The 11,593-nt window shown below is 41.6% G+C and overlaps 1 protein-coding gene across 2 annotated transcripts in view; it reads left to right on the top strand.

Moving 5' to 3' along the window:
• Nucleotides 1-9,396: 9,396 nt before the first annotated feature.
• The window catches only part of WDR41 (WD repeat domain 41), a 41,763-nt gene continuing 39,566 nt past the window's right edge, over nucleotides 9,397-11,593 (top strand). Inside the window, exon 1 of one of the 2 annotated variants that reach the window (XM_060201075.1) lies at nucleotides 9,397-9,804. In XM_060201075.1, coding sequence (XP_060057058.1) covers nucleotides 9,754-9,804 — 51 coding nt within the window. In that variant the 5' untranslated portion in view covers nucleotides 9,397-9,753. The remainder of the gene's footprint in view (nucleotides 9,805-11,593) is intronic. The other variant, XM_007519003.3, reaches the window with a different exon arrangement.

Genomic DNA, 11,593 nt, shown 5'->3' with positions numbered 1-11,593 from the left:
TCCCAGGTCAACAGAACAATGACACAGTCTTTATTATCTTTAGTTCAGATGGCTCTTATTTTTTTTGTACCAGTACCCCTGGAAGAGGCGATCTCTCTGTGATCACTATGTAGTTTTACACTCCCTAGTCCCTTGTACAGGTGCACTTTCCCACAAGTCTGGGGGTCCCTAGAGGTAGAGATTTTCTATTTCATTTTTGTAGTTTGAGTAGGTTGGATATGTCTGGCATGTGCACGGGCATAATAAGTCTTCTTGATTGGATGAGCGAACGAATGAACGAAATCAAAGCATTCAACTAATTTGTGTGGGGGATGATGGAAAGTATGACTCCATCTTTATTTTTAAGTTTTGGCAAGTTTAACCCTTGCTGGGAGTATATTTATATCGGCCCATTTACTCATTCTCTCATGGCCCACTGTCCCATTCTCCCCATCCCTCCTCAGCCGTACATTGCTTCCTAAAGAATTCATTTGGTCAGAAAGCTCTAGTCCATAACCTCTAGCCATGACCTTGACACCTATCACCACAGTCGGGTCTAATGGAAAGAAGACTGGGAAATCTTTGGTGCATTTTGGTGTCTCTCCCTAGAGATGTTTTCCCTAAACACATGTAATGAGATTGATAAATCAAGGAGAGCATATAGGACAACAGATACCATCTGATCTGGGCTAGCATATTCATTTCACACACAATGCTGAAAGATATCTTGAGATGATATAGAATCTTTGAGACTACAACTGTCTGTCCTACCCAAATCTTGAGTCCATGACTTATTCTTTGCTGTGTAACTTTGGTAGGCAATGCCTGAATTGTACTGACCCAAGACTTACAGAATGTCAAGTAGTTAGTAAGAGAAAACAAATTCTTTTAATTTTCAAGTAAATGATCCCATTGTCTTTGTGAATAATCTGATTGTTTTGTCTCTCTGTATGAACACACATATCCTACCGCTTTGAATTATAAAACGTAATTTGTAAAACATGGAAGGAAACACGTTTTAGAGGGTGTACCGGTTGTGTTTTTTAACAGCACAGTATTGGGAACAGTTGTCAGTTCCGCAGATAATTGAATGCCCTATTGCCCTTGAATGAAAGGATTAGATAACTCAAATCCTTAGTTCATTCAATTCTTTTGTATTGTTGTTTTCTTAGGTTTCAAGTGAGTGGAGATTTTATTTCAGTCAGTATAGTCAGTATTCAATATTAAAGTGCTTATTGAACTGACATTTGATCTTTAATCTGTATACTTGCTGTTGTTGTAAGTGGATAGATTGAATATCAAATCTATCTCTAAACATTTGCAATATCGCTAAACTTAGAGTCTGGTGGCCCAGAGGTCTGTATTGTTTAGAGTTGCACCTAGTCTTAATATTTCTAATTTCTGTTTCAACCAGATTAAAAATTCTATGTGGTATGTATACACAATGGGATGATACTCCTCTGATGTTAAAAACAATGAAGTCATCTCCTTTGTCTTAGTATTATTTTTGCCTCCAGGGTTATTGCTGGGGCTCAGTGCCTGCACTACAAATCCACTGCTCCTGGAGGCCATTTTTTTCCCTTTTGCTGCCCTTGTTGTTTATCGTTGTTAGTATTATTGTTGGCGTTGTTGTTGGATAGGACAGAGAGAAATGGAGAGAAGAGGTGAAGACAGAGAGGGGGAGAGAAAGACAGACACCTGCAGACCTGCTTCACCACCTGTGAAGCGACTCCCCTGCAGGTGGGGAGCCGGGGGCTCGAACCCGGGTCCTTACACGGGTCCTTCAGCTTTGAGCCACTGCGCCACATGTGTTTAACTCGCTGCACTACCGCCCGGCTCCCTCCTTTGTCTTATTTTGGATGGAACTGCAGGTGTGTCTTGTTCAATGAGATAAGACAGAAAGGGCAGGACAAATACCAGGTGATCGCACTTGTAGCTGGAACTTAAGAGACAAGGACAGAAGAGGAAACACAAAGTGAAACTCCAACCGGGAGTGTTGAATTGCATCAAGCAAAGGGCTGTGGGGCAGGGAGGGTGTAGGGAGGGTGCAGGGATGGGTCCTGGTACATATTGATGCACAGGTGGTGAAGCAGGGCTGTAGGTGTCTCTGTAACTCTCTTCCTCTCTGTATTCCCCTCCCCTCTCAATTTCTCTCTGTCTCTATCCAGTAATACATAAATAGAAATAAAAAAGGAATGAAAAAAAATAAAACAAAAAAAAAGGAATGGTGCACCTGTGCCAACAAGTGTATTGTAAACCATTAAGCCCCCCCAATAAACTGATAAAACATACTAGAAAATTGCTCATGCACTGAATAATGCCAAGTACCATGACAGGCAGGCATTTTAGCTTTCTGAATATATACAACAGGTAGTAAGCCAATGCTTACTAACTGAGCATAGTAATGAGAATGAACAAAGTACTTAAGCTGGATGCTTCTGCTCTTTCATCTGTAATATATAGTTATTTCTCCCTATAAAATTTATAAAGCAGAGTAGTAATATTAGATGTTTTCCAAGAACTTGATAGATATAAAATTCATGCTTTTAAAGAAAAGAAACATTATTTGAATTATAGGAAACATGTCACCCCACTTTATATTTCAAGTGCAGGAGGTAATCACCATGGTCTTTCCCCGACTTTGCTATTCCTGGTGCCCATTACGATTATCTGTATTCCTTCTCAGACGAAAGCTCTGTGTTTGCTGCCTTATTTTCCTCACCACTTCCTTCATTAGTCTCCTGTGGGCTTCACTGATACTACATGCTCAGAATCTTCTGTGACTTCTTTTTTAGTCAAGTTGGTTGTGAGCTCAAAATCTTGAAATAGAACAGAAAAAGAGAGACAGTTGTGGCCAGAGGGTGGAGCACTTGATTGAGTGCACATGTTACCATGGGCAAGGACCTGGTACAAGCCCCCACTCCCCACCTGTGGGGGAACGCTTTGCAAGTGGTGAAGCAGGGCTGTAGGTGTCTTTCTCTCTCTCTCTTTCATTCTCCCCCTTCCCTCTCAATTTCTGACTGTCTCTATTCAATAAATAAATAAAGATAATATAATTAAAAAAATAAGTATGAGAGAGAGTTAAGGCAAAGAAAGAGTTAACTAACCAAACTGCAGGATGGGGAGAATCCCCTGTAACAGGAGGCCTTGAGAAGGGCCCTTCCCCAACCACTGTATATTTTATCCTGACAGGCCACAAAGCTTCAAAGTCCTGGACTTACCCAGACACAACTATGTAGGAAAAGCAGTCATTATTCTTTTTTTTAAAAAAAAAAATTGTTTTTTTTTTCTTTTCTCTCTCTCTCTCTCTCTCTCTTTTTTTTTTTAATTTAAGAAAGGAGACATTAACAAAACCGTAGGATAGGCGGGTACAACTCCACACAATTCCCACCATCAGAACTCCATAACCCATCCCCTCCCCTGATGGCTTTCCCATTCTCTATCCCTCTGGGAGCATGGACCCAGGGTCATTGTGGGATGCAGAAGGTGGAAGGTCTGGCTTCTGTCATTGCTTCCCCGCTGAACATGGGCGTTGACAGGTCGATCCATACTCCCAGTCTGCCTTTTCCTTTTCCTTTTATTTTATTGACACCAGGGCTATTGTTGGGACTTGGTGTCTGCATGGCAAACCCACAGCTCCTAGTGACCATTTTTCTTTTCTTTTCTTTATTTGATAGGACAGAAAGAAATTGAGATGAGAAGGGGAGACAGAGAGGGAGAGAAACATCTGCAGTCCTTGCTTCACTACTCTTGAAGCTTCCTCCACTGGTGTGGAGTGGGGCCTTGAACCTGCGTTCTTGTGCATGGTAACATGTGTGCTTAATCAAGTGTGCCACCGCCCAGCCCCCCTAATCACTCATCATTATAAATGAAGCTAGAACCCAGTGAGAGAGTCAGAGACCTTACGCCCAAAACAGACAATAATCCTGGACTTCTCATTCAACTGGCTTCTAATTATTATTATTATTACACACACACACACATATATATATATAGGATAGGACAGAGAGAAATGGAGAGAGGAGGGGGAGACAGAGAGGGGAAGAGAAAGACAGACACCTGCAGTCCTGCTTCACCGCTTGTGAATCGATTCCTCTGCATGTGGGGAGCCGGGGGCTCGAACTGGGATCCTTAACCCGCTGTGCTACCACCTGACTCTCATATATTTTTTTTTCTTAATGAGGCTATGTATACATAGTCCTAAAGCAACTCTAAGTGACTTAAGGAAAATAACTTAGAGGTCTATATTTTTAAAGCTGTCTTCTTTAACTTTTAAGGAAATTTACAAACTAAACATATACTGTTTTTTAATTAACAAAAGATTTATTTTCTATAAAAGAGAAAGAGAGAGAGATAAGGCAGAGAGGATTAGAGCACTGTTCAGCTCTGGAATGGAAACCTCAGGTATGCAAGCGGGTTCTCTAATAAGCCAAACTACTGCTTGTCGCCTAAAAGTACAGCATTTTAGTGTACTGTGAAAACATACTTAGGTAATACGAGAGAATAAACTCCCTTTATGTTTTTAGTGAACAGTCCAGAGTCTCAGATGACTTAAGTCTTCTTGAATTTCCAATGTGATTGCTTTCTTACAACGTTGTCTCTGTTTGATACATAGCAGAAGAGATTCCAGACTTTCTACTGGTGTGACAGTTACAAGAATAAAACTCATGCTTAGAATTGGAACAGGTTAGGTGTGGACTTCACAATAAACATTAAATTCTATTTTAGAATAAAACTTTATTTTTTTAGTATGCTTTGTTCCAAATTAAAGCAACATTGCCTTCCCAAGAGGAAAATGTTCTATATATTTTATAAGCATCTATTTTCAAGTTGGATCTTGAATAATAATTTCTCATAAGTATAATTTTGTTTATGTCTCATACTTCATTAAATTAGAGGTGATTTTACCTTCACAGCAGTGGGTAAATAAATTTGTGAAGAACAAAGACAAAGCGCTTGGAAGTACATATCAACCTGAACCTTCAATTTAATTATTATGTTGATTATTATTTAGTAAATAAAATCAACTCAAAAATCACTGTCACTAGAAATTCATATAATTCATTATAGTTTCTGCTACTTCCATAAAGCTTGATAAGTTCTATATTACACTCTCCAAAGTAATATGCAGATTGCCTAGGCATAAAAATCATTTGTGCATGTATATAGAGTAATAAATGAGAGGTTTATTTTACTGAGTATAAATAAGCAGGTAGGAAACTGCAATAAAATCACTTTTAGTATATTAATTTAGTATCCATGATGGTAAATTACTACTGAATTCTATCGGTCACTCACCTGAAATTATATTTATTCAATGTATACATTCCGTTATTCAGTGGTAGCTGAGAAGCATACTTTTTGTATCTACACCAAGCATACCACTAAAGATCTCAAAAGTAGCTTTCAGTTTAATTAATGCAGCATTCTTTCTTCTCTCCTCCCTGCCAATAATTCCGTTTTTGTTTAATTTTTTGGAAAATTTGGTGTATGAAGTAATTTAGAAATGCTTCCTCCTACTTTAGCCAACATACATTTCACATTCCTATCTGCCTCTGAACTATGACACCTTACTTAAAATGAAGAAGTCAGCAAATTAAGAGAATAGTACTTTTCATCTTTATACTTACGGCTGAAGTAAAGAGGTATTCTGCTTTGTGTTTTTTTTTTTCTTTTCTTTTCCCTGTAGCACATGAGAACAAACAAGGGAGGAAAAGCAAGGTTGTAATGCCATCTGGGGGCTTGAAGGGACATCGCAGCTCACTGAAAGAGTACTACAGGGTCATGTCCGATCACCGGCACTCAGACATCGCAGCTCACTGAAACAACACTACAGGGTCATATCCAATCGCCATAATCACCATCACTTGCTCTTCAAAACTACTGCCTTTCATGTTCTTTTCACTGATTTTATAGTAATTATAAAGCAGGAGTAGTGAACCAAAATATCATGTATTCTAGAGTCTACATCATCATGATTTTTTTCTACAGCCAGGAAATACTTTTTGTTTTCCTTCTCTCATCTCATGAGGACATAAAATGTACCATATGATATAGAAAAATTTACATTACATCATGAAATGAACCTAGATCACATGTTGAAACAACAAAACAGAGAGCAAATATTATAAAACATCATGTACTTATATGCACTTACAACAATGAACACATTCCTTTTATGTGTGTATGCTAACTTAAAAAACCCACAGACGCATTAACCATACCAGTTTTTTATTATGTGCTGTAATTCCCTAAAAGATAAAAAAAAATTTAAGAGATGTCTTGAATACATTAACATATGAAGCTGATAGGCTAGTAGTCTAAGGAATGTTTTTACTCTTACAAGAAAGAAAAACGTCAAAGTTGTTGAGAAAATAAATGTTTAATTCAACAATCATTGATAAAGGAAAGTCTGTGGGTGTATGTAATTGGTGCAAAAATCTGGCTTTTCTCAGTATTTATTTATTTCCTTTTGTTGCCCTTGTTGTTTTATTGTAATTATTATTGTTGTTATTGATGTTGTTGTTGTTGGATAGGACCGAGAGAAATGGAGAGAGGAGAGAAAGACAGACAGGGGGAGAGAAAGATAGACACCTGCAGACCTGCTTCACCGCTTGTGAAGAGACTCACCTGCAGGTGGGAAGCCGGGGGCTCGAACTGAGATCCTTACACCGGTCCTTGTGTTTTGCGCCCCGTGCAATTAACCCGCTTCACTACCGCCCGACTCCCAAGCATTTTTCTGAGTTTAAGAGTAGAAAGAGGAAGATTTTTCTAGCATTCAGAGGATCTTTTTTAATAAAAGGAAGAAATTTTTATGAGGGAAAAAGCAGTAAGGAGACCTGTTTGATGATTCAGATCTTCCTCTTAATGTGAAAACTTTAAAATAAGTTGAGATGGCACTGTAAGACTTTCTATGTTTGGAGGTGTAACTTTACACTTGTTCAAAATAGGTGATACCACACATTGACAGTCACTATCTGTCAACAATATCCTACACACACAGACCTTGGAGGTCTTCTCTACAAGACCCACTCCCCCTTGCAAACTGCAGTCGGAGACTAAGGGTTCGGTTATTTTTGACTTTGTCAGTTCTCGTTTTGTTTCTGTATACACCCCACCACATGAGGTCACCTGGTATTTGTCTTTCTGCTCACTTATTTTTTTTAGCACGACTCCTTTCAGATCAATCCTTATTGCAGCAAAAAGGCAAGATTTCATGTTTTCTAATGGTTGTGTTCTGTTGTATGTTTGGAGAGTGGACTCTAATGTCAAGGGAAACAGTAGCCAAAATATACATTTGAATGACCTCAAACTGAAAAAGAGTCTGCACGTTGAAAGAAACTATCATGGAAACAAAAAGACCTCCTACTAAATGGGCAAAAATCTCTGTACCCAACAAAGGACCAGTGCCCCAGGTATATGAAGAATTAACGAAACTTAACAACAATGAAAACAAGGGACACTTATAAGTAGTTCTTTAAAAAGCTTGGGGGAAAAATTGGCAACTTGTTTATGTCATCTCTAGTACTGTAAGGCAGGATTCTATGACTCTTCCGTGTGTGAGGGAATGAATGAGGGAGGGAGAGTCATTTAGTTCCCAAGGAAACTCCTTTGCTAATTAGAAGAAAAGACAGTTTCAGTATCTGTGGCTATGGTGATTTATCTAGACACTGGTGAATTTTTTGCTTTTCTTTTCTAATCTTGAAAGAAGAAAGGAGTTGCATTACAGGTTTTCTTTTTCCTTTTTTTAATTAAAAATTTTTTTTTTTTATAAAAAGGAAGTATTGACAAAACCATAGGATAGGAGGGGCACAACTCCACATAATTCCACCACCAGAACTCTGTATCCCATCCCCTCCCCTGATAGCTTTCCTGTTCTTTATCCCTCTGGGAGCATGGACCCAGGGTCATTGAGGGTTGCAGAAGGTGGAAGGTCTGGCTTCTGTAATTGCTTCCCTGCTGAACATGGGTGTTGACAGGTGGATCTATACTCCCAGCCTGCCTCGCTCTTTCCTTATTTCCCCCTCCCTCCTCAATTTCTGTCTCTATCTGATAATAACTAAAACGTTAAAAAAAAAAAAAAAGTGGACGGAGACCTAGCCCTGTTCAATGAGGATTTAGAATTCCTCTCATATGCTGACAGAATAGCAAGACCCCATGAGAGCCAGGTTCGAACCCGGGCATATGGCAAAGCCGCACAACAGCCAAGTGAGGTATTTTGCTGGCCCACCGTAAACAATTTAGATTTCTTGGTGACTTGAATTTCAAAAAGCTGTTTACTGAGACACAGTTCACAGTTCATTCATTAAAAATGTCCAGCTTGGGGGTCAGAATGGGGGGCAGCATTTACTGTACTGTACACAATGCCCGGTGTTAGAGCCTCAGCACCCCGGGGAGAGCTAAGGACTGCCATAAAGGGAGCACCATGGATGGGGGACCAGTGTTTCTGTGTTACTCCATCTTCTTTTTATTTCATTTAAAAATTTTTATTAGTGATTTAATATTGATTTATAAATCCCCATCTACTCGGACCACCAGGGTTCTGAATCTTCAGTCTCCCTACTGCAATCCACCGCAGCTCCCCTAAGGTTGTGGACATGGGCCCACCCTCATCTCTACAGCTATCTGTCCACATTTACACATAGTTGCCCCCTTTTTTTCTTCCTGATCCAGTCCCCCCTCCCCCACAAGCCACTCATGACAACATGACTACCTCCTTATGTCCCTCCTCTCTCTCTGGGTGCTGATGGAATTGGGTGTCAGAGTCCTTTTATCTTCCTCCTCCTATCACTTCTCCCCCACTGGGAATATAGATCAAGGTTGTTAATGGGCTGCAGAAGGTGTAATTGCGTCTCTGCTGGGCCTGGGTGTTGGCAGATGGATCCACACCCCCAGCCTGTGTCTGTCTGTCCCTAGTGGGGCAGGGATCTGGGGAGGGGAGGCTCCAGGACACACGGGTGAGGTCGTCTGTCCAGGGAGGTCAGCCCTCTGGTTGTCTGCCCCCTAACATTTCTCCCCTGCTGGGAGCATGGACCCAAATTCTTTTTTTAAAATATAAATATTTATTTATTTATTTATTCCCTTTTGTTGCCCTTGTTGTTGTTTTTTATTGTTGTTGCTGTTATTGATGTCGTCGTTGTTGGATAGGACAGAGAGAAATGGAGAGAGGAGGGGAAGACAGAGAGGGGGAGAGAAAGACAGACACCTGCAGACCTGCTTCACGGCTTGTGAAGCGACTCCCCTGCAGGTGGGGAGCCGGGGGCTCGAACCGGGATCCTTGCGCCGGTCCTTGTGCTTTGCGCACCTGCGTTGGCAGGTGCGTCCACACCCCCACCTCCAGCCGGCTTCCATCTTTCCCTGGTGGGCAGGGCTGTGGGGAGGGGAGGTCGTCTGCAGGGAGGCCGTAGGCATCTTGGAGGGCATCTTGGAGGACACTTGTTTGCGCCGCTCCAGGTGCTGTTCCACGTGCGTCCAGCAGGGGCCGCTGGCGTCGCCCAGGCTCAGCGCGCAAAGCAGGGGACGCCCCGCGCATGCTCAGTGGGCGCCCACTGGCTCGGGCCGCAGCTTCCCTAAACTCGGCCGAGCCTCCGTACGGCAGCCCGTCGGGGTCAAAAAGCCTGTCCCCTGCTCTCCGTCGCCCAAGTGGCCCGTCCGGACCGGCGAGTCTTCGCGTCTGAGCTGCTGCTGCTGGGCGGGAGGCAGGAGGAGCCGGGGCCCCGCGCGGAGTTGGGGCGCACTGGGGCCCGGGCCGGGTGAGAGGCCGCTGCAGCCCCGATGTTGCGATGGCTGATCGGCGGAGCCCGCGAGCCCCAGGGACTGGCCGAGGTAAAGCCCCGCGGAGGCCTGAGCCCGGCTCCCGGCCGTAGGTGGGGGCGGGGCCTGCGTAAGGGGGCGGGGCCCATGGTTGGGGGCGGGGCCTGCGGGTGGAGGGGCGGGGCCTTCTGCAGCTGCGCTGTGCCTCCCACCTGCTAAAGGGCGTGTGGATGGACCCTGGGGATGCAGCCTGTCTCTGGCTTCTTAAAATAAGCTGGTTTTAATGTTAAAACGATTCTCCCCGAAAGCCTCACGAGTGGTGAAGCAGGACTGCAGGCAGGTGTCTCTCTGCCTTTCTTTATCTCCTCTTCCCTCTCAATCCTCTCTGCCCTATCAGATTAAATAAATAAAATTAAAATAAAGCATCTCCCCCCCCCCCCCAACTAGAAACAAACTCTTGACTGCTACTTTCCACTTTGGGTTCATTTGAGTTACTGTCTCTTCCCCCCAATATGAGCTGTTCTTTTCAGGAAGGGTACAGCTAATTGCACTGTCTCACAGAGACAACAGTGCTATAACTAATTTTTAAATTTTATTGATTAGTGATTTAATAATGATTAAAAAGGATGTACGATAACAGGACTGTAAGTTCATACAGTTCCCATCACCAATTGATTTTTCTTATTAATTTTATTTATTAATTCTTATTAATTTTTATTCTTATTAATTTTATTAATAATTAATTAATTAATTCAAACTTATATATTGGGGGGATTTGGGCCAAGTTCATTCTCCATGTGTTTAAAGGTTCGTCATACATAAACTCAACAAAGAGAGGAGAAAGCATGATTTTCAGGAATTTTAAACTTTACTCAGGAAAATTGAGAGCCCCCCACACTGACCTCAACACTTTAAAAAGCCCCAGTGTTTTTAGTGTTACGTCATACTTTGCCCATGTGACTGAGTGGACTCAGATGAGACATAGAGCTGAAAGATTTTAAATGAAATGATTTTGGAACCTTTAACACGGTGAGGTCTGCAATTTAGTTCACATGCTACACAGATGAGAATTTGATTTTTATTTTTTTAATTTTTTTTTTTTTTTTTTTTTTTTAAAGATTTTATTTATTTATGAGAAAGACAGGAGGAGAGAGAAAGAACCAGACATCACTCTGGCACATGTGCTGCCGGGGACTGAACTCAGGACCTCATGCTTGAGAGTCCAAAGCTTTATCACTGCACCACCGCCCGGACCACTATTTTTTTAATTTGTGACAGAAGTGTTTGTTAAAAAATTTTCGACTTGGGTTGTCGGCAGCCTGACTTCCCAGTTTTCCTTCCTCATGCTTTTGTACTTGAGATTTGTTGATTTTTAAGAAGTATTTCCTAAGATCAAGTCAAGCTTATTTCAGATAGGCTGACATGCCAAGACTTTTGGAAGACTGTGGAAAATTGTGTACTCCATATGCTACCTGTTGTATTAGCCCAAGTATTTGGTTAGTCATAGACTCTGAATAGTCCTCCCATAACTAGCCAGTTTTCATTTGGGGGAAGTGGTGTGGAGTTTACAGACTCTTCACTTCTGCTTGTCTCCACTGCCTTGGCTGGATATCTCGGACAGAAATGTCATTTTTGCACGTTGGGATGTGCATTTCCTCGTATGAAAGTGCTTTTAAGTGCCATGGATTTGTACATTACTGGAAACAGTGGTTTCCTAGAACTTATGCAAGAACTTTTCCCCTAAGTTTTCTTTTCTTTTTTTTTTTTTTCAATATGCTCTCAAATTTTATTTTATTTGTTGGACAAAGATAGTCATCAAGGGGGAAGAGAGAGATAGAGAGGAAGAGACACAAACACCTGC

This window comes from Erinaceus europaeus, chromosome 11, assembly GCF_950295315.1.
Source record: "Erinaceus europaeus chromosome 11, mEriEur2.1, whole genome shotgun sequence".
NCBI lineage: Eukaryota > Metazoa > Chordata > Mammalia > Eulipotyphla > Erinaceidae > Erinaceus > Erinaceus europaeus.
The sequence above is the reverse complement of the archived record's forward strand: the minus strand, read 5'-3'. Positions and strand labels throughout refer to the sequence as shown.